Here is a 22,540-nt window from a genome sequence, read left to right as displayed (position 1 = left end):
TTAACGATGCTAGCGTAGCAACCCGAGGCAGAAATAACATAATACTCCTAATGTTGCTACTTTTTTTTTGTTTCTAAGTGAACGCGCTGCTCCTCCTCAGCTACGCTAAGCGAATAGACTTCCCCATTGATTTGTACAGGCAAGCCTTAATTTCGGTACTATTGTAGCGGGACAGGGAATACGTATGCCCACGTAAACCCGGAAATTTCCAATTTTTTTAAAGGTGGACTTCTCTGCATTTTCTTATCACTATGTACTATTATTGACGAGGAAACCGGTTTCCTGTGGAGAAGTCATGCCTCCGGAAGTACTTTGTTTCCACGTGCCCGCTTCTATTTAAAAGGAGACTTGATGGGCGCGGCCTAGGCCCCGCCTACGAGCCACGTCCTTTAAAAGCCCCGTGTGACGCTATAGCGCGGCGACTTCATCTTTGTCAGTGAACAAAATGGCGCCGTACTGTGTCCTAGTCAGTCGGTTACAGGTGAGTCTGGTACCCGTAGACTCGGTTATGGGCAGAGCAAGCGGTGGAAGCTGAGTGTAGCTGGCGGAGTCGGCAGTGGGGGTCGAGGCCTGCGCGCCCCTCGCTGCTCTTCGGGCTCGGCCTTCCGCTTCCTCGCTGTAGGTCAATGTGTCCCCCATGCCGGTCCCGCCTGTGACTCCCTGCAAGGAAGGAGGGATGTTTGCTTGGCAGTACCGTAGAAAGCCCTGGCATGCCAACACATGTACACTAGCGAAGGCTTCGTGCTGTCTCCGGGGCTGGTGTGCTGTCTGGTGGGGCCCCGCTCACGAACTCAAGGTGAGGGCAAGGTTACTGGGGTTCTGCGCCGCCGCTGGCTTCCCTCCACACTCGGCATTTATAAGCGACGCATTGTACCGTTATGCATGCAGTCGTATTGATAGATGGATTTTTACAACCTACACATGGTAGGTGGCATAGGAATTCACTTCTCAGCAATAGGCCTCTTCCCTGTGGCTCGTTTCACACAAATAGTTCCCCAAATTTTACGCTACAAATTGTGCACAGAACTTCTTTTGGGTAGGTAGGACTTAACCTCTCTAGCCCTACAATCCTGTATACACTCTTATTTGGGCGAGCCACTCAATGGGGTTTCCTTCTGAGTAAAAATGTAGAAGATTTTGCTGTAAAACTTAAGCACCAAATAGTCAAGCTGTAAATGTTAGATGTATTGCTACTTTTTGTAATGTTTTGTAATACCTTTTGTTTAAAAAAAATTGGTTTGTTTCAATCAACCAAATAGCTCAGGCTTAGGCATGAGATGGACATGCATAACTTTCTTTGTATGCTGCCTTTCCATAGTTCAAACCATGCTCAGGACAGTTTGCAACATAAAAAATACATAATTACACACATAACAAAAGTAGACACAAACAATAAATACCAAAAGTTAACAAATTAAAACAATTTCCACATAAATAATAATATTTAAAATAAAGATACAAAAAAAAAATTGATTACAGCAGCAACCCCACTCAACAAAACCCCCTAAAAAGTACCCCAGTCCAAGAGTCTGTTCAGCATCCTCAACTTTTGTAGCTGGAATCAATCAGGATCCTGCCCGCCCAGGCCTGGTGGGTAAAGGCCTGCAGGGCAGGGAGCAGGTCTTCCAGGACTCACAGCCAAGATGGACACCAACACTGCAGACTGGATGAACTTGAAGCTAAGATTGTTGGTTTATGAAAGAGATACCATGTGCATAAGGGAATACAGTGGTACCTCGGGTTAAGTACTTAATTCGTTCCGGAGGTCTATTCTTAACCTGAAACTGTTCTTAACCTGAAACACCACTTTAGCTAATGGGGCCTCCTGCTGCTGCTGCGCCGCCAGAGCACGATTTCTGATCTCATCCTGAAGCAAAGTTCTTAACCTGAGGTACTATTTCTGGGTTAGTGGAGTATGTAACCTGAAGCGTATGTAACCCGAGGTACCACTGTAATACTTACATTGGGGCCTTAATGGTGCTTGTTAATGAGTTCTGAAGACTCAAGAGATACCGTTGCTGATACCAGCCTGTATGATACCAGCTTTCATTTTCCCCAAGTATAAGTGGGACAAATTGATTTCTCGGCACCCCTACTTCATATAGCTCTCTTCATTCTCTCTACTTGTTGAAAAGTCTGCCTGCTTTACCATAATAAAGAACGTTGCCCAATCCACATATTCAACATTCATTTCCCCTGAAACAGTATCTTCCAATATCTTCCATTGATATAAAGTCAGGTCATATTAGGGACACTGAAGATCCAGTATGCAGCATACTGAAAACAGTTATTTTCTTTACCAAAACTAGCTCCCTGCACAGTGATGTTTTGTTTTCCCCCACTCCATTTATCCCTTAGTCACTTACATTGAGTAAGAGTGTATGGAGGGGACACACACCGTGATTATTTCTACTCAAGAGGGCTTGCATGCTACTTCTGAACAGTCAGCCCTGAGGGAGGAATTTGTGCTGGATCTTCTAGCTGTTTGGTCCATCAGCTGCCAATCAAGTATAAACCCTGCTGCTGTAGGTGGTAGATCATCAATGAGCACACTCTTATACTGTTAATGGATACAGGCGGTGACCATTTCACATGGGAGTTCAATTCCTAGAATCCATGCACAACAGCAGAGCACGTATAAGCTCAAAAGAACCCGTGTCTCAGTGATCTTGCATCAATTGGACATTTCTAAAATGGTTGCCGCCTGTACAGAGTTCCCTTTAAAAGTACTGGGAAGCTGCTAGAAACTAGCTGTATTGTGACTATACTACACAGTCAGAACTATACCGTATATAGTAGCAGTGTGTGGGAAAGCATTTCTGTTTAGTTCTGGACAGTTCCAATTTTATTTAAGAAGCAAGATGCTGTGGAGGTGGCAAGCAGAGAATAGAATTGGAAAAGTAACAGCTGTGTCAGAGTTTTGAGAGGTATATGCTAACTTCAGGTAGAAGGAGAGATTGCACACCGATAAGCTAACAATGGAACGAGGCTTTCAAGACCAACTCTGAAAGACTGCTGTGGGGACTGAAAATTCAGTGAAGTTTTGGGTTTCATCTTAAGATTAAAACCAGTATTTAGAGTAAGGGTGGCTAACCTTTGGCCTTCTAGATGTTGATGGACCACAATTCCACTTATCCCTGGCTTATTGGACATGTTGACTGGAGCTGATATGAGTTGGAGTTCAACAATATCTGGAGGTTAGCCACCCCTGTTTTAGGAGGCTTTATGTACAACTAGGGGAAAAGTTTGAAGAGGAAAAGTAGAACACATACTTGTGGGGGGGTAATGTTGACATGTTTACAAAAATGCCATTGTGGTTGGCCAAGGACCTATGACTGAACTGAGACTTAATCCTGTGACCAGTGGTAATGGTGCTGCTTAAACACCTCTTTCCCCTCATAATTAAGCTATCTACCTGGAATGTCTCATGTGCAAATTCTGTTAACATGAATGTCACACTAATTTCAGTGGGATTGTGCAAGAGGCATTCCTCATGTATTGTACTTTTAGTCATGATGGCTTTGAGGTAACGTGTGAACTGCTCACTCAAAATGCCAAAAGGAGCAGAAAAATGAGTGAAATCACAAACATAATGTTGCCTAGATTTGTATTTTGGGTTATGAAGTGAACAGTTTTCCAATTGTAGTTCCATTTAACTAAAGCAATAGGCAGAAAATCTAAAGTAGAGTCAGTGTTTTTAATATTCCGCACAAAGTGATGAATCTCAGAGAAGTCAAATTGAGGATTGGAGTCTTGAGTCACTTCCTTTCTCAGTAGAATTTTGTACTGAGATTTTTCAGGACAGATTTATGCAAGAAATTGTGAAGGTGGCTGACCATCACTTGATCAGATTTGAAACTGAAAGCTGTTTAAAGATCTGCTGACTTCTTCAGTCATACAAGGACATAAAGACAGCTTTGGCTACAATCCTAAGTACCTTTATTAGGGAGTACCATTTGACTAAACAGGATTTACTCCTGAATAAGCATTATTAGGATTGCAGTATTGTGTTTGTCAGTCTCATATTAAAAATAGTCTTAAAATTTGAAAGCTGGAAGCTTACTCGGGGATAGTGACAGCAACTGACAATGGTGCTAATCTTTGCTTGACAAATAAAGTTTGTCTATACATGCAGTGGTTGCCTATCTCTTACTTGTGTGCATGGTGCTGTTGCAATCAAAATTCTGACACTTCTTTGCTGTGAACAGTGTTTCTAGATCTCCAGTGCAATCAGTTAACTTTTCCCTGAAATCATCTCCCCTCACAATTTTATAATTGTTCTGTTTTATATTTGTATGTGCATTTTCGCCTCACTGTGACCCTGTAAGGTAGGCTAGTTTTCAAGAGAACTAACTAAAAGCTGGCAGCCTAGCTATATATTCTGCCTGAACCTTTATGATTTTAACGTGGTCTATCTACACATGCAGCAGAAGATGATAGTAGTAGTAGAGCTTTAAAATGGATTGTACTACTTCAGATTGGAGATGGGGATCATATTTCTTAATGCTTCCCCATGTTAGGGGTGGGAGAAACACTCCCCACAAGTAGAAAACTAGGCTACGAGTATTTCTTCCCCTGATTTACCAGTTTTTCTTTTTGCTGGGACATTTTATTTTATTTTATTTTTTGCTATTCTGCCACTCCTCTCTCCTACCTTTCTCCTATCAGCCTTTGCTGCAAACTTTGAAGTGTGGACTTCGGGCAAGGATTGGCACTGGGTTGGTCAGTGCTGTTTGGAAAACTGGAGAGGTGCTGTTAGAGTGTGCAGAGGTGTACTTACTGCAAGCTTGAGGTGTTTAGGGAATGGCTTAGCATATTGGGTCTTGAAAAAAGAAATTATTCGCAAAGTGGTACTTCTAGTCTTCTTGTAGCTGCAGGTGCTCCCTAATCTCCAGAATCCCTTTTGGAAGCATCCAGTATCCTGTTGGCAGTAGCTGGTGAAAGCTGCTGGATTTATCTTGCATTTGACATTCTGTGGCTTCCAAGTATTTCTCATATTTCTCATTGTAAGGTCTGCATTCCATTGATGGTGACAGCTAAGCACTCCCTTGTCTGTTTATTTCAGCAAGCCTTGAGTAAAGGTGTTCGGAGGTACCATGCCTCTCGTGTCCTGTGCCAGAGGGCCAAAGTGGCCATGAGTCAGTTTGAACCCAGTGAATTTGTGAACTATGAAAAGCTTGAGAAAAACATCAACATTGTCCGGAAAAGGTAAGAGTTGAGCTTGAAAAATGTCTTATTAAATGGCTGGGAGGAAAGTAGTTATTACAAAAATATATTTGTATGCAAAATCTTGTAGTCGTAGTGGAATACGGAATATTTCTGAACAGCTTTCATGTATTGAGGCTTGAATGCATGTGGTGGCAAATTTTTTTTATTTCAGTTTCTTTCCCCTTTTCCTTAAAAGTGGTTCAAAATATCAGAAAATATCAGAAAAAGATTTAGGCTTAAAGTCTTAATTGCACAGGTTATTTTAAAAAGTGCTTGCTTATTTCTATAACTTCATTTTAAATGCTGCCATTTTAACTGAGCACTCTAAAGTGGTGAGTGAACTTGTGGAATTCTGCTGTGGGGGTCATATATTTAAAAATATAAAGCTTCTAGAAATACCTTCTATTATGGATAGTCATTTTTGCATCTTCCAAGCTTTTGGTAACCAATCTGAGTATGAAAATAATTGCATTAACTGGTTCCTCATGAGTAGTCGTGGCTGCGAAGCTTTTAGGATCAAAGCAAAAATGACCATTAAGTGCTCTCACCTTCAGAGCTGTGAGGTAATTATCGCCATAGATCCCATAAGTCATTCCACCCTACCTGTAGCATCCAGGAAACCTAATCAATTCATGCAAGCTATTATCATGTAACTAGTTGAGATTTTAACCCAAAATGGAAGGTGAATACGTGAATGAAAAACCGCTTCAAAAGTCATACAAATTTGTATTTATTTTACAAAAGGGGAAACATCTCAAATGAGAATTAGAGATGCTAAATAGAACAATTAGGAGTCAGTTCTGGTATAACACCTGCTTTTTAAACCCTGGTTGAGCAAGCAATTGTGGGCCGCAGGATTCTCTCCTTTCCGTCATGCCCTGAATCTTCTGGAGCACAAATTTCTCTTGTTAGCTCTAACATTAGAGTGTATGCAGCATCAGGATCGACTATTTCTGGCCATTAGCTCCTGAAGCTCTTTCCTCTAGCGACATACTTGCGTGTAGAACCTGACAATGAGCCTTCACCTGTGACGGAACTGGGCTAAAGTAATGGGCTACAATGGGGTGGAGAACTTTTGGCCCTCAAGTTGTTGGGACTACAACTCACATCATTTTTTGCACTTGACAACACTGGCTAGGACTAATGGAATCCAACCTGTCTGGAGGACCGTAGTTTCCCTACGCTGGCGCTGCAGACAGGACCTTTATGAGTCTCATGTTAACATTTTGAAATATGTGACGTGGTTACAATGAAGGAGCTGAAGACATAAAGTTCCCTGTTTCCTTCCCAACAGATTGGACCGTCCCCTTACCCTGTCAGAGAAGATTGTATATGGCCACTTAGACGATCCTGCCAAGCAGGATATTGAGAGGGGCAAGACATATCTGCGTCTGCGGCCAGACCGTGTAGCCATGCAGGATGCCACTGCCCAGATGGCCATGTTGCAGTTCATCAGCAGCGGGTTGCCCAGAGTGGCAGTGCCCTCGACCATCCACTGTGATCACCTTATTGAAGCTCAGTTGGGTGGCGAGAAAGATCTCCGAAGAGCAAAGGTCATTTATTTATATTTTGTACCAGCATTTTATTTACTGGAAGCTTGCAGCCAAATAATTGGCTTGTTTAAATCATTATGTGAAATTTCAGAACACCCCTCTTCCTTTTTGTCCTATGGGTCACAATGCTGCAGTCTTATTAGCAGTCACTGGCAGAATTCCCGTTTCAGACCTAGCAACCACTTTGCATGAGGTTGCATCTAAAATGGAAGTTGGGACTAAACGGATGTGGTGGTACAGAGCAAGAGCCTCTAAACTACCATTAAACTAATGAAAGGTAAGCCTGCTAAATACAGGGAAAACCTTCCTAGACCCCAGCAAGCCATGAGGATCCTGCATGTTTTAATATTTTCCAGTCTTGCCCTTTAAAATGACTTTCCATCTTGTCATTTCTTCCTCTGAAATGTTTACCTTAGTTTCCAAAACAGTAAGACTTAGAGCAATACTGCTGTAGTAGACACTGTTGTGGTTATGATAAAGGTACCTCATGTGATTTCTTGGGTTTGAAATGTTCCAGCTCAAGAATGTTTTTGCTCATTAAGTCAGCAAAGTAATATCTGGAGAGTAACCAAAAAAGCATGGGAAAGAAGTGATTTTTTTTATTGGTTCTGCATTTGGACTGTTGCAATGTCAGGTTGAATAATATAACAAATGTCCCCCCTTGATTCATAGAAACAGATCACTGCAGCATTTACAGAGAAAATCATCCTTCATGCATTACAATCTTTGGCGTTTTTATTTTTTAATTGGCTCAGCCTATTACATTGGTGGGATCAGATACAGCATCTCATTTTGCATGTGTCTCAGAAGAATGTACATACATATATATGTGTATTCTACAGGAAGAGCATGCAGTGTTTGGAAAAGAGTCGATTATTATACAGTTGTTTATATTTGCCATAACAAAAGAAAACAGAATAGATTTGTATACAACTCATGCAAGCTATACAATTAATCTCTGGATGCAAACTTTTTTTTAAGAACACAACAGACAGGTTTTGATTATTTATCCTGCCTGTCAACATATGCCTAGGAAAATTATAACTTATTGTAAGTTGCAACCAGCAGATTAAATAAAGACCTAACTGCTTGGTATCTGACTGGGATGTCATTCTCAAAATATATGTACAGAGTAAAATCAAGGAATTAAGGTGAAGAGAGGGGTGGCTGGCCTCTTAACTATTTGGGGTAGAAACCATACCAAGATCTTTACAGATGGACTTCATTTTTGTGTGGGTATAAACAGGACATTAATCAAGAAGTATACAACTTCCTAGCCACAGCAGCTGCCAAGTATGGAGTGGGTTTCTGGAAACCTGGATCAGGAATCATTCACCAGGTAAACTCTTTCTTCCTTAGCAGCAAGAACAGAACTTTAGTACATGTGGTTTAGGAACATAGGAGGCGGACTTGCATTGTTTTAGACCCTTGGTCTGTTCAGTTCAATATTGGCCACCTTGACTGGCAGTGACTCTCCAGAGGTTCAGACAGAGGTATTTCCGTGCTCTACCTGGAGATGCTTAGGCACAGCCCATCCCCTCCTTCTTGAGAAACAACTCTCTGTACTTTGTGACATCCTTTGTGTGGGTGATTTTCAATCTTTCATACGAGAAGAACTTGCAACTTCTTTTTCCCCCTGGACATGTGGTCCTGCAGGGTGACTAATGTGTGCTGCTCTGGACAGATTTTCCAGCTGTCCATTCAAGGTCATGCTGATCAGAGTGTAATTTGATATTTTGTTTTCTAGAACACCATCGGAAGGTGTGTGTTTTTTTTGGGGGGGGTCTCCAAAATCCAGTGTTTCTTCCCTTGTAGTCGCAAATTTAAGAGAAAGTTGACAGGTTAGAATTGCAGAGCTGGACACTGCACCATGTCACTTGCATGTTTTTTTCCTGCTGAAATTCATTGTTGAAAGCAGGGACTTGAGAAGGGGCAGCAATGGATTTGTGCTCTCCACAATTAAACTGTGGCATTTTCTGTGCCAGAACTCACTCACTCTTTTAATGTAACATAAGTTTTCCTTTGGAAACTAAGGGCTTTAATATATTCTATTAGATTTGACCTTGAGGTTAACTGGTCATAGTATTTTTTGAGCTATTTGTATTCTTATAATTAACTATGAATTTTTAGAGAGCAGGAGTTCAAGGGGAAACTTAGGAGACGGAAGCTTTTAAATTCATATGATTGTGTCAGTAAGCTCCTCGTGTCCCTTACTGATGGCTTCTTTCTTCCCTACCCTGACAAGCATGACTCATAGCCAGCCCAAACTGATTGACCCTTCTGAATCTGCTTTAGTACTAGAAAAGTTTCCAAACCATTTTGGTAGTTATTACATCACCTTAAAAGCCCTGCTGAGTTTGTCTACATAAATCTCTCCTTCTTCCTCAGATCATCCTGGAGAACTATTCCTATCCTGGTGTTATGCTTATTGGCACAGATTCCCATACCCCCAATGGTGGTGGCTTGGGTGCAATCTGCATTGGAGTTGGTGGAGCTGATGCAGTTGATGTCATGGCGGGAATCCCCTGGGAACTCAAATGTCCAAAGGTGAGACAGTGGGGCATATAAATGTTGCCTCCATGCAGACAGTTGGGATAGGTGAACAAGAGGGTTATTTCTAAAGAAAAAAAGGGGAGATTTTACAATATCAAAATATGCTGGTGTAAATGTATATCTATTGCTTGCAAGTGGAAACCTCTGAAATTCCACTCTTCCCTTTGTAGCTTGGAAGATACGCTGATGCCACTAACTTTAGTTAAGCATACCTGAGCTTAATAGCAGATAATGAATGTGAATCTCTGCTCCAAGAATCTCTCTTATATTTGCAATAAGGATATTAGGAAACAGCCATCTGAGAAACTGAATCTGCATACTTATTTATGGAAGTGACTCTTGCTGCTAACTCATTTTATTTGGTTCTTCAGGTGATTGGTGTAAAACTGACAGGTTCGCTCTCTGGCTGGAGCTCTCCTAAAGATGTGATCCTGAAAGTGGCTGGCATACTTACTGTGAAAGGTGGCACAGGAGCTATTATAGAGTATCATGGGCCTGGCGTTGACTCCATCTCTTGCACAGGTAGGAAAAAAGCACATTAGATCTAGAAAATTTTGGACCATGAAGGTTTGGGAGCTGGTGGTAATGGTCAGATCAGTGACTGAGGATGGAAAGAAATTGTTGGTCCTTGGGAGTGGAATTAGAACACGACAAGCAGCCATTGGCTAAGTAGATCAGCAGTGTGGTGCAGAAGAATCTGTGTATTAATCCTTAATTTAAACATTAAACATTATCGGTACAGTAGTACTATAACATAGCAGTTGTAACAATATGCTAAAGGTAAGTAAACATTTATCAGTTTCAGAATTAGACCCATAAGTAGTAACAGTTGCCAGGACATTGCCATGCTCACCTCTACATAGCTCCAGGAATCGATTATTTCAGATACTGTATCGTGATCTATTGAAATATTGTGGTTTTTAGCTGTGATATATCGTGATGTTGAAAACCATATATCACCCAGCCCTAGCCAGGACTGGCAGTTTCATAGGTCTGATGGCTCCAAGTGGCTCAAGTGAGGCTTGCTTTTCTGTAAATTCATGTCGTCATGCCCCAAAAGGTGCTATCCAGAAGCGGTACACAGGTGGTTGTGTTTGGTCACTACCTGGGTCCTGTACTAAAAATACATGTAAATCTATAGATTTTTTTTTTTAATAGTCATTGGTAGTAAAATGTGACTTGTTTTCTTGGGAAAGACAGTATTACTGTTATTAGAAGAGGAAGGGATTGCAGTAAAACTAGTGTATTAATCAAACTATCCAGTTTTTTACTGCATAGCAAATCTCTCTTTTTAAGAGAGATTTTCTTATCTAATGAGCAGTAATACCTGGCTCTTGGCTGTTTATAAACTCATAAGTAAACTGGTGGACTGTAACAGGTCAGTATACTGACTTGCAAATGGCTTTAATTACTTGGGTTCCAATCTCACTTGTGGTATGGATCACTTCTTTCAACCACAGGAATGGCAACTATCTGCAATATGGGAGCAGAGATCGGTGCCACCACTTCAATCTTCCCTTACAATAACCGGATGAAAACATACTTGTCCAAGACTGGACGAGCAGGTAAGAACTTGTGGAAAGACGTCAAGGGATCATACAAAATGGAAGGCATTTTTTCCTTTTCTTCACTGTTGTGCCTTGTGTGAAATTACGTCTTTCATTTGGTTTGTCTCTTATTCTAATTAAATGGATTTTAATTTCCAACATACTGCAAAGCCAAGAGGACTTCTGGGAAATACCTAAGGAAATGAAGCTCTAGAAGACATTCATTTCATGAGTTAATGGGATAAAGCAAATCATGAATTCAAAGGGTTGCTCCCTTAAATTGTTTAACTGAACAGAGATGGTAGGCTATTGAGAATGGGATGGGGGGTGGAGAGAAGGAGAATGGAACTGTGTCATGTCGTTTAACCTGGTGCAGAGTTGCAGCTTTCCTCAATTCATGTTTGTTTTAGGCAAACATCAACTGGTCAGGGCTCTTGTAGAACGTAACTTATGCTATGCAATTACAATCCTCTTAAGTAAATGTAGCTAGAATGAATTAACTTTATTTTTGATTAAAACATAACTGTGCCAGTTTTATAAACCACGACTCAGAGCTACATTCTCCAACCTGATGCCTTCCAGCTGTTGGTGAACTAAATCTCCCACCAGTCCCAGCCAGCATGAACAATGATCAGGGATGATGGAAATTGTAGTCCCAACAACATCTGGAGGGCACCAGGTTGGAAAAGTCTGGTTCAGATTATTGGAAATCAGCCATAACATATACCTGGTTTTGTGTGCTTCCTCTGGCATGAGGAGAATGGAAATGTCCTTGTCCCCAACCCTTTTGGGCCTGGAGGCACATTTTACAGAAGGAAAATGCTTAGAATCCCCTCCCCCCAAACAAGCACAACATCTACAGTCTCCTAAAGGGGAAACACTCTCCCAAAATAGGCAACCCTCTCCCAACCAAATAGCTCCAGAAAAGCCCTCAACTTACATTTTAAAAAGTAGTTTTGTTGGCTACTGAAAGGTGTGTCCAAGGGTTACAACCACATGGGGGATCTCAGATCAAACTGTAGTTCCATGTTGTGGAAAAGCTCCATGAAGCTTGTTTCAGTCAAGGTACCCAAAACAATGAAATACAAAGCCCAACTCAAATGATGAACCAAAATGCAAAATTGGGTACAAGCATATAAATTTCCAAATTAATATGCAATCTGTATAAATGTATATAACTTTAATCTCTTTACATAAGTTAAATGTACAAAATATGGTGAATAATTAATATCAGTCCAGTCCTGGAAAGCCCAGTGTAGGGACCTGTTCTTTACTGCTGACTGCCTTTTGGTTTATCTCCTCTTGACCTCTGTGTTCAGCTTTCTCCCTCTCTGATTTCAGCGATTGCTAGTTTGGCAGATGAATTCCAAGAGCACTTGAAGCCGGATCCTGGATGTCCTTATGACCAGTTGATTGAAATTAACCTCAACGAGGTAGGATACACTTGCTATTTTTAAAGAAACAGTTCATGTAGGAGACCTAACAAGGGCATTTAGATGATATATTCAAATGACATTGCTCAAGAGATTTGACATAATTCCTTTCTAAAGTTTAGTCTATATATCAGTAGGGAATATTGACTTGGAAAGAAGACAAGTTATTGTAGCAACTTGAAATAAGGAAACTGCATATCTTGCTGACCTTTTCACTCCTAAAATCTAGCCTAGACTTAAATTTTTCATTTATTCTGCTCTTCATGGTCCATTCTTCCTAGATTTAGATTTCTCTTCTCAACTAAAAGTGCCTATTTAAGAACAAACATTTTTTTAAAATATTTATTTATACAACAAGAAAAAAACACACACAAAAATACAAATACCAAATTACACACAAATTACAAAAATAACCATAGACACATAATTTTCTTGGCAAACAATAAAACATCTATTGGTCTTAACACTAAAGAACACTAAAGAACAAACATTTTAAAGTGCTTCTTGTTCATGAAAAATTCCTGTCTTGCCATTGTGTATAAAAATCGTGTTCTTGCAATGTAGTGGTGATTATTCAGAACTTTCTCAACTACATGTGACATTTTTCCCCCTTCCTCAAGCTGAAGCCCCTTATCAATGGGCCCTTCACTCCAGATCTGGCACACACTGTAGAAGAAGTTGGTGCTGTTGCAGAAAAGAAGGGCTGGCCAGTAGATATCAGAGTAGGTGAGTAGCACTTTTCCCTTGCTGATGATTCTCCAGCTAGCTTTTCTCTCCACCTTGAAAACTGAGGTAACATTACTTCAGCTGCCTCTAAGCGTGCTCTTCATAACTATCAAGCCAGTTCCTGGAAGGAAGGCTCTGTCTATCAAGTATACAGGTAGCTCCAGTCTTGCATGTTGGGACTATAACAGAGCTTGAAGGTCCTCATTAGCTGTGGTCTAGAATATGCAGAACCTTCTTGTGACAAACCTGTTCTGTAAACATGAACATTCAGTATCCCACTAGGAGTCTTTCTCCTTTCTTCCTTTAAGAAGCATGCTTGAGCTATTTCACTCTCAAATTTAATTCCAAGGGGAAGCCGGCTGTTTTTCTCTGTAAGTGTTGCTATAAGATACGAGAGGTTAAGCAGAGAGCCTAGCTTGGAAATCTCTGGCAAAATAAGTGCTGATATGTTACACGTTTCTTTAATTTCTTTCTTTTTTTAACAGGACTTGTGGGTGAGGTTAAACATTTGGAGGTCTGTTACTGACTTTTCCATCTCATGTGCACAGGTCTGATTGGTAGCTGCACCAACTCCAGCTATGAGGACATGGGGCGCTCTGCTGCTGTGGCAAAGCAAGCACTTGCTCACGGGGTGAAGTGCAAGTCTCAGTTCACCATCACACCTGGATCAGAGCAGATCCGGGCCACCATTGAGAGGGATGGCTATGTGAGTACTCTTGCGATGGCGCATCATGGCCAGTATATGCCTCCTGAAGAGTTAAGATGAAGACCGCCACGTAGTTTTCTATTGGCTAATTCTGTTCTTTACCTTCTTTAGTCGAAAATTCTGCGTGACGTTGGTGGAGTGGTTCTTGCCAATGCTTGCGGGCCGTGCATAGGCCAGTGGGACCGGTAAGAAGGAATGCATTAAACTGATTTCCCATAAGAAGCGAATCCTTTTACATTGGAAATGAAATGAATGCATGAATGCAGATAAAGCAAAAACTTGCAAGCAGAGATCGTTCTCTCAGATCTCAAATGAACTGGTTAGCGGGAAGAAGATGTTTTAAATTGTTTTTCAGCACAGCTTTGGGAATGCTGGTTGCAGAGCAATACAAAGCTTTGCACGTGGGCAGTGAACAGCTAGCTGTTCATAGCTTCAGGTCTCACATTTTCTGTAGATCTTGACAAGCCTTTCTCTTTTGCTTGACTTTGCAGAAAGGATACGAAAAAGGGAGAAAAGAATACAATTGTTACCTCCTACAACAGAAATTTCACTGGTCGCAATGATGCCAACCCAGAAACACACGCTTTTGTAACTTCGCCAGAGGTATAGTATGCATCAGGTTTATTCTACAAGGGGAGAGGTAGGCATCAGAAACTGGACCTGCTGCATTTCCTTTGGGAAAAGGATAAGTGGGCCTTTGAAAGCTCCAGAGCTCAAGTGGGGGAAATATAAGAATTGTGGATAGCTTCCTTGTGCTTTAAAACCTAGTGGCCCACAAGTCTTTTCGAAATGAGACTACAAATAGTTGTTCACTTGAAATTAAGGTGAGGAGATTATGCAGTCAGGGTTGGTTTCAATCTTGAGCAGATAAGTCTTCCTTGTACCCTCACATTTCATGCTAATAGTAGGCTTTCCCTAACAAGTATTTCCTTGTGAGACGTCTGAATTATGGTTAAAAAAAATTAGATTGGAATTTTTAGAGTGACAGAATAGATTGAAATTTAGGAAATGGGCTTCTCTCTCACCCATAACATAGATACTTTTTTCAGATTGTAACAGCCCTATCACTTGCCGGCACTCTGAAATTTAACCCGGAGGTAGACTTCCTGACAGGTTCTGATGGAAAGAAGTTCAAACTTGAGCCACCTGATGCTGACGAGCTGCCCAAACTGGTAATCTTCCCACTTCTTGTCAAACTTGCTTCCCATCTTACATCACCAGTTGGTAGGAATATTATTAAAGGCTGATGCATTGGAAACAATGTTTTTGCCTCAGTATAGCTGTTTAAATATGAAAATGCTCTTAAGGTGGTGTGCAGAACATGAGTAGTAATCCCACTGGACAGAGACCGTTGTCTTATCTGAGTGAGATAGGTGTGGGAGGTGGGAGCAGGCAGTCAACAGCGATGGCAGAAAAGAGTTGAAACTAGGGAAGATCACATGATTCAAGGAACACCTGAAGATGGCTGAGCAGAGAGATGACTGATGGGGGAATTCCTTGAGATACCCTTTCTTTGTGATCCTGAAATACAAAATATGTGGCCTTGCATGAATACTATGAATTTGGGTTTTTTTCTCTTCTGGATAAGGTTGGCTTCCTCCTTACATCCCTTTGCTTTTAATAATAATTTCCTTCAGGAATTTGATCCAGGGCAGGACACCTATCAGCACCCCCCCAAGGATGGCAGCAGCCAGCATGTGGATGTGAGCCCCACTAGTCAGCGCTTGCAGCTCCTTGAGCCCTTTGACAAGTGGAATGGCAAGGACCTTGAAGACATGTTAATTCTCATAAAAGTAAGGAGGGGAGGGAGCCTGGGTAGGGATGGGAACTATTAATTCTCCACTCACAGCTGGAATTGGGAATGCCTGCTTCCAAGGGTCCAGTGTCACACACTTCAGGGATGTTCTGAGGTATTCTTCTGCTGGAGAGCTCCATACACACTGCCCAGGCTTGCACCCCGGGAGGTCACTTCGGTGCTGCTATCGCAGCAGTTTGGCTTCACCCCAGGAGGCATACACCTTTGTCTCTCGGGACAGACAGATGCCAACAATGTGTGATGCCTAAATTTCCCACCAGCGGAATCAGTCTTCAGGGTAGATTTAAACAGTAGAGCTTTTATTGGAAGATTTTTTAAAAATGTAATTGTGTTACATATCCAAATGTTCTTGGCAACTCACAGCCCGTAATTTATAAGGTGGGTCCTTGAACTTTATATCACAAGCGCTACGACCCCTAACCACAGTATACAAGGATTAGTTCCACTGATAATTTTCAGCTAATCTCTTGTGATTATGAGGTTTAACCGTTTGCCAATTCAGTAGCTTTTAATGGAAGATCTAGGCAAAAGTTTAGTAAGTTGGGTATGGACGGGATTAAACATATGGAATCTCCACACTGGCATGAAAATCAAAGGATGCTAAGAATACTAAATTGGGGAATTGGAAAACCCAAAGCTTGAGGTGGTCCTCTATATAACTTAAAACAAATCGGAATAAAAAAGCATATCTCCCTTTGGTCATATAGGGTTGTATCCAGTGTTAGTTCTACTCAGAGTTGAACCATTGAAAATAATGACCATGAATTAGGTCCCTTAATTTCAATGAGTCTGTTCCAATTAGAACTTAGTTGGATACTAGCACAGAAGGCAGCAGCCAGACTGCTGACAGGAGCAGGCTATTTGGCAACATGTCGCTTGATGATGAGATAGCTGCACTGGTTACCAATTTGCAGCCAGGCCAGGTTCAAGGTTCTTGTGTTAACCCACAAAGCCCTAAACAACTTTGCCTTCAAATACCTTAAAGGACCGTCTGGTTTCTGATGGTGACCAAGGTCTTCCGATTGGGCAATTTGGTGGTCCCACATATCCCTGAAGTTCAGCTAGCCTCTGCCGGGGACCAAACCTATAGTGCAGCACACCCTGTCCTGTGGAAACCCCTAGCAGTAGAGGTTCAGTAAGAGTCATCCTTGCTTTCAGGCATCTTCTGAAAGCTATTATTCAGGCACGCCTTTCAAATGTGAGATTCTTTGCCCAAGCCGCTTGTACTGATGTGTTTTTTATTGTTGTGTTCTGTTCTTAAGTTGCATACCACCTTGCAATATTTTATATGAAAGTGCAGTTTTAAAATATTTAAATAATGCAATACACAATAAGCCCTTGAAACTGAAACATACCTCATGTTGTCAAAATGCTCATTCTTTATACCGAGTTTCTCTTAACTTGTATTCCAGGTGAAAGGTAAATGCACCACTGACCACATTTCAGCAGCAGGCCCCTGGCTCAAATTCCGTGGCCATCTGGACAATATTTCAAACAACCTGCTGATTGGAGCCATAAATATTGAGAACGATAAGGCCAACACAGTGAGGAATGCATTAACCCAGGAGTTTGGACCTGTTCCTGACACAGCCCGTTACTACAAGGTGAGACTTCTCTAAGCACCACAGGGGTATGAACGTGAATAGTTCCTAGCCACATTCTCACAAATAGCATTGCTTCCTTCTCAAAACTCATTTCTGCACTTTAAACACCATAAAGCAGGAATAAAATCTCTCGACTGTCCTGCAATTGTATAAAAGCCACCATATACTGTAGCTACTGTGCTTCAGGCACAATGTGCTGCAAAAAAGGCTGCTGTTCCACTTCTAGACACTAGAGGATGCTCTGGAGCCAAGGACTCCAGTCGGTTTGGTCAGAACTTATATCCGGGGCCAAACTACCATCAACTGTCCTGTAAGAAGGATCCCATGAGAGGAAGGAGAGGAGTCTCCTTTAAGAGGGGGAGGGTATAGGGTATAGGAATGTAAGTAGTAATAAAGATTCCAGCTGGAGTGTCCCCTCGACAGGGCTATCTGCTACTTGCTGCCCTGTGTGATGGCTCCATATGGCTTGTCACATGTTGGTTTTACTCATTTTGTGTGTGTTTAATGTACTGAAATTATTTGTATGTTTTATTGGAAGCACTGTACCCTGAAAACTGGGATATTAAAATAAGAAGCTGAGAAGAGTTCTGCTTGGATCAGACCAGGGTCCCACGTAGTTCAGCATCCTGTTCTCAGTGGCCACTTAGATGCGTGTGTGGGCAGCCTGCAAGCAAGACATGAGTGCAACAGCATTCTTTAATGAAATATTGTTTGTTACAATTGAACTAATTAACTATAGTAGAATAAATTAACCAAATTAAATAAATGCAACATAGGGAAAGGTCTGGGTAGGAAAGGGGGGTTATAAGTCCTTGGATGCCCCCAGTTTTAACCACAAGAACTAAGGAAGCATGTCAGCTCTTCTCTTCTTTCTTAACTCTGTCCAGTAGTTACCTATTCTGATTGCCTTCATGTAACTTGCTGCTACGATTCATGGCCTTCAGTCTTCTTTTCCTTCAAAAGGTTTCATGACATCTTATTCTCCGGCGATCACTCATAGCAGAATAAGATTGTCTTCCCTGAACACGGTCTTAACAGTGAGTCCGTAAGTGTCTGTGGAGGCCAGTTCTGGATCCACACATTCTTCCACAGTGGGGACATAGGTTTCCAGGCAGGAGTTGATCATGGTGAAGGTTTGCCAAACGTGCCTTCCTCTTAGCATGTTTCTCCCTTTTGTCCTGAGTTCGAGTGTCTGATAACCCCTGGGATAAACCTTCATTCCTGCTTTGCCACAGCAGTCTCTCTCTTTCTGAGTACTAAATGTTTTGTGTGTATGCATCTGCTTTGTTCACAGAAAGAAGGTATTAACTGGGTAGTGGTTGGGGATGAAAACTATGGTGAAGGCTCAAGTCGGGAGCATGCAGCACTGGAACCACGACATCTTGGAGGAAGAGCCATCATTGTCAAGAGCTTTGCCAGGATTCATGGTGAGAACCCCACTTTTTGTAGAGCCAACTGAAGTGATACGGAGGTTATACCTACAGTTGGGTTTTTGTCCAAATCCAAACATTTGCTCCCTTAGGAACTTGTGGGTGCATACATGCTTAGATCCACAGCTATGCACTAGTGGTTTTCTGTAAATGTGTATCACCTCCGTTGTACTCAAGATCCTTCCACCATAAATATCAAAACTTATATGTCCAAAGTGGAGAGTAATCAGCTTAGTTTTTGTGCTTTAGTTACATCAGGACAGTTCAGAGGGATTCCCTGGAGCAGAGCTGGTGTCACTGTGAACAGCCAGCTGTGGAAACCCTGGCGCATGAAGTGTGGCATCTGTCTTTGTAGTTGCCCTAAACAAAATTTAATAGCAAAGTGGTTGGGGGAGAAAGGGACTGTGATAATAGGATGTACTGGACTTCTTGCTGACAAACCAGACCCATAGGATTATGTATGATCTAGCTAGTTTTCTAGTTGTGGTTTTGTCTAAAAAGGAATGAGATGAATCCCATAGGGTGGACTGCCAGCACAATTCAGAACACTGAAAGTGGATAAAGAGTGCCAGATAATAGGGGGTTACTAATTTTGTGTTGAAATATTGAGTTAAATTATAAGTAGTAGCATTTTATCTCTTTTGCAGCTTGCTGTAGTTTATTATTACAGTTGAAGTGCAAAATGTTGGATGCTGCAACAGTGTGATTCTGTTTTAATCATGCTCTGAGTCATCTACTTTTTATGGCATTTGGTAACAGATTTAGACCTCTAAATGCTTATATCCAAATGGCTAATGGTACCGTCTGTGTTCACTGATCTCATGTATGGAATCCAACAATATAGAAGTTAATATTTTTATCTTCTCTCTAGTTTGTTGAACTCTTATTGCAGATAATTGTGTACATGTATTAAGGGGAAAGAGGACCCTTCCATAATTATTTTGTTGTAAAGAAATGGTCCCCAATTCAGGGAGTTCCTAATTCTGGTGTAAACTCCTCAAACTATAATCCTAGGCCTTTAGACTTAAATTCCTTCTATATACTTTCTCCCTGAAAAACTGCTCACGTGTTCAGTGGCATGTTAAAGTAACAAAACTATTTCTATTGGCTGCACATTTAGAAAGCTGGAGTAATGCATGCAAGCGGGTTAACAGTTCCAGTTGAAAATCTTAAATGATTTGCCTTTGGGATATAGAGACTTGCTTCCCTTTGTTTCTTCAGTCACATTTAATAGTTTTGCTTGCTAGGATATCTGTTACTGCTTCTGTAGATGAAATATAGACTACATTGACAAATCATTCAGTTACTTCTTGCAACAGGCTGCTAGAATGTGTCTTGAAAGTGTTCTGCTGACTGTTTAAGTCCGATGTTCTTAACAGAAACCAATCTGAAGAAGCAAGGCCTCCTGCCACTAACCTTTGCTGATCCATCTGATTACGACAAGATCCACCCTGTGGACAAGCTCAGTATTGTGGGTCTGAAAGATTTTGCTCCTGGAAAGGTAATGGCCACAGTTTCTCAGCAATAGTCCTTCATCTCCCTGCTTTTCTGCTGCATATTTGTAGTAGACAGCTGTATATATTGGGGCTGTTGTTCCATTTGAGTAGATCAACTCCTAAGGAGGTCTAATTTTTAAAAACAATGCAGTTCAGATATCCTGGATTTCTCAGAGGCACCCGAACAAGCAATATACAGTAATACCTTTGCGAACGTCCGCCTTGTCTAGCGTCCATTCCGGTGAACATCCATGGCAAACCCAGAAGTACCGGAACAGGTTACTTCCGGGTTTGCCGCTTGCGCATGCACAGAAGCACAGACCACTCCATGTGCGTGCACAGACGCGGCACTTTGCCCTGCGTCCTTTTCGGCTAGCAGCCAGGGCTCCGGAACTGATCCTGGCCGCAAAACAAGGTACGACTGTATTAGAAATCTAGAATCTTGGCTAGATGAATGGATGGACTTCTTTACTTTGTACAGTATCCAAGTGCTTTTCTGTGCTTATGGTTCCAGCTTCTTCTTTTCCCATAAAATGGTGCAAATATTTTGCTGCCGATCGAAGTGTAAAATCTTGTAAAGGCAGACCTTTTTGCCCAGACTTTCTCTGGGCAAGGGCCATAAGACTGGACCCTTATATTGCCAAATTATGTATTTATAATGCTATGTTTGCTGTTTTGCTGTTTGTTTTATTGACACTGTTTTGCTATTGTAGTTTTGTATACCACTTAGAGATTTGAAATATCCAGCAGTTCATAAATGCTTTAAAATTATCTGGAAAATGCATAATTTATTTTGGGACAGATTTTTGGGTCTTTTGCATAGAATTCTTGCATTTGAGCTCTGATCCTTACCCATAACGTCTAGCTAACGTTAACTGGATACATGATCTGCAATACAGTGGTACCTCGGGTTACATACGCTTCAGGTTACAGACTCCGCTAACCCAGAAACAGTACCTCGGGTTAAGAACTTTGCTTCAGGATGAGAACAGAAATCGTGCAGCGGCGCAGCAGCAGCAGGCCCCGTTAGCTAAAGTGGTGCTTCAGGTTAAGAACAGACCTCCAGAACGAATTAAGTCCTAACCCAAGGTACCACTGTACAAATAAGTAGGCAAGTCATGTTTTACGTAGACAGTTGTGAATTATGTTAACTAAATGGAAAGTCCTTGAAAACAAAAGATCTGAGTATCTCACCTCTTAGACTCAATTCAGCTTGCAAAAAAACTGGAAGAAAAATCAAATGCATTTTTTGACCAGAGTAACTGATAAATGATGCCTTTAGCAGTCTGACGGAACAAACTGAGATGCTTAACCTAGTCATAGACTTCTAATTTCTCTCCTTTCCTTCATAGCCCCTGAAATGCATCATTAAGCATCCTAACGGGAGCCAAGAAACAATTGTTCTGAACCACACCTTCAACGAGACTCAGATTGAGTGGTTCCAAGCTGGTAGCGCACTCAACAGAATGAAAGAGCTGCAGAAGCACTGAACCTAGACAAGTACACACATCCAGTGGACCTGATGACTGTCTCTATAAAAGTGCAATTCCACTACGATTCTTGACAATTAATGTCTGTGATCAAATGTTAACTTAGCTTCCCCTTTATTACAGTACTCACTTGCTGACATTAATGAGAGTACTCATTTTTGCATTATCAGGTTCTGGCTTCCATAGCTGCCTATGCTTGGTGCATTTCAGTTGTCCCATATTGCTTTGTATTTATATTTCCTGATGATTTTTCTGCCCGATCATTTCAGTGATGGCAAAAGGATAAAACATTAGAAGATTATTGTTCTTGTGGAAAACAAAATAAAGATTGTGACTGACTCATCTAGTCTTCATTTAGTATTCCTACTAGCACTCTGCTCAGCTTCGGAGTGAATATAGGCTGTAATATGTGGTTGAGGAGTCCATCAGGAAGCATACTATAAATCCTAGAATGTGGCCTCTCTGTAGAATCAAGTAGCTTTTGTGGAATCTTCATTTTAGTTAGAATTTTGTTTGTCTTAAAGGTTTCAGTAAATATCTTGATATAGGGCGCAGCACCTGTTGCAATATTGAACCAATACAGTATTAAGATTTCCCAATTCCAGGGGATTTTACTCCCATTTGGCAGGAATTTCCATACCTATCCTTGTTCTACATATCGCCCTGCTCCTCTTCATGCTTTCTTATTTTGATACTTTCTTCAATATCTGGTTTTAAAAGGAATAAACAATTGTACAATAAAATTGCAACGTAATATAGCACACTAGATAAACCTGCTATTGGAGTTTTCCCCTGGCTACAACTATTCAAAAAGGGGAATGAATCCCCCTAGGTTAGAAATCTAACATACTCCCAATTCTTCCTTCAACTGCAGTTAAATGTTTTAAAATGTAATGCAATTTTGAATTACTGCACAGAAAATGACAAGATTATAAGACCAGTACTGTGTCTAAATCACCTCTGAGGTCCCCTATGACC

The 22,540-nt window shown here is 41.3% G+C and overlaps 1 protein-coding gene across 1 annotated transcript; it reads left to right on the top strand.

Moving 5' to 3' along the window:
* Positions 1 to 354: 354 nt before the first annotated feature.
* Positions 355 to 21,904, top strand: ACO2 (aconitase 2). The gene is made up of 18 exons (XM_053406727.1): positions 355 to 481; positions 5,066 to 5,208; positions 6,503 to 6,761; positions 8,008 to 8,100; positions 9,150 to 9,308; positions 9,686 to 9,836; positions 10,775 to 10,879; positions 12,203 to 12,294; positions 12,915 to 13,020; positions 13,569 to 13,726; positions 13,838 to 13,911; positions 14,218 to 14,329; positions 14,776 to 14,898; positions 15,364 to 15,519; positions 16,955 to 17,146; positions 18,441 to 18,573; positions 19,956 to 20,077; positions 21,425 to 21,904. The coding sequence occupies exons 1-18, from the start codon at positions 446 to 448 to the stop codon at positions 21,560 to 21,562; spliced, it is 2,352 nt and encodes a 783-aa protein (XP_053262702.1). The 5' UTR covers positions 355 to 445; the 3' UTR covers positions 21,563 to 21,904.
* The last annotated feature ends 636 nt before the right edge of the window (positions 21,905 to 22,540 follow it).

This window comes from Podarcis raffonei, chromosome 10 (genome assembly GCF_027172205.1).
Source record: "Podarcis raffonei isolate rPodRaf1 chromosome 10, rPodRaf1.pri, whole genome shotgun sequence".
Lineage (NCBI taxonomy): Eukaryota > Metazoa > Chordata > Lepidosauria > Squamata > Lacertidae > Podarcis > Podarcis raffonei.
Note: the sequence above shows the minus strand (reverse complement) of the source record. Positions and strands in the feature narration are given on the sequence as shown.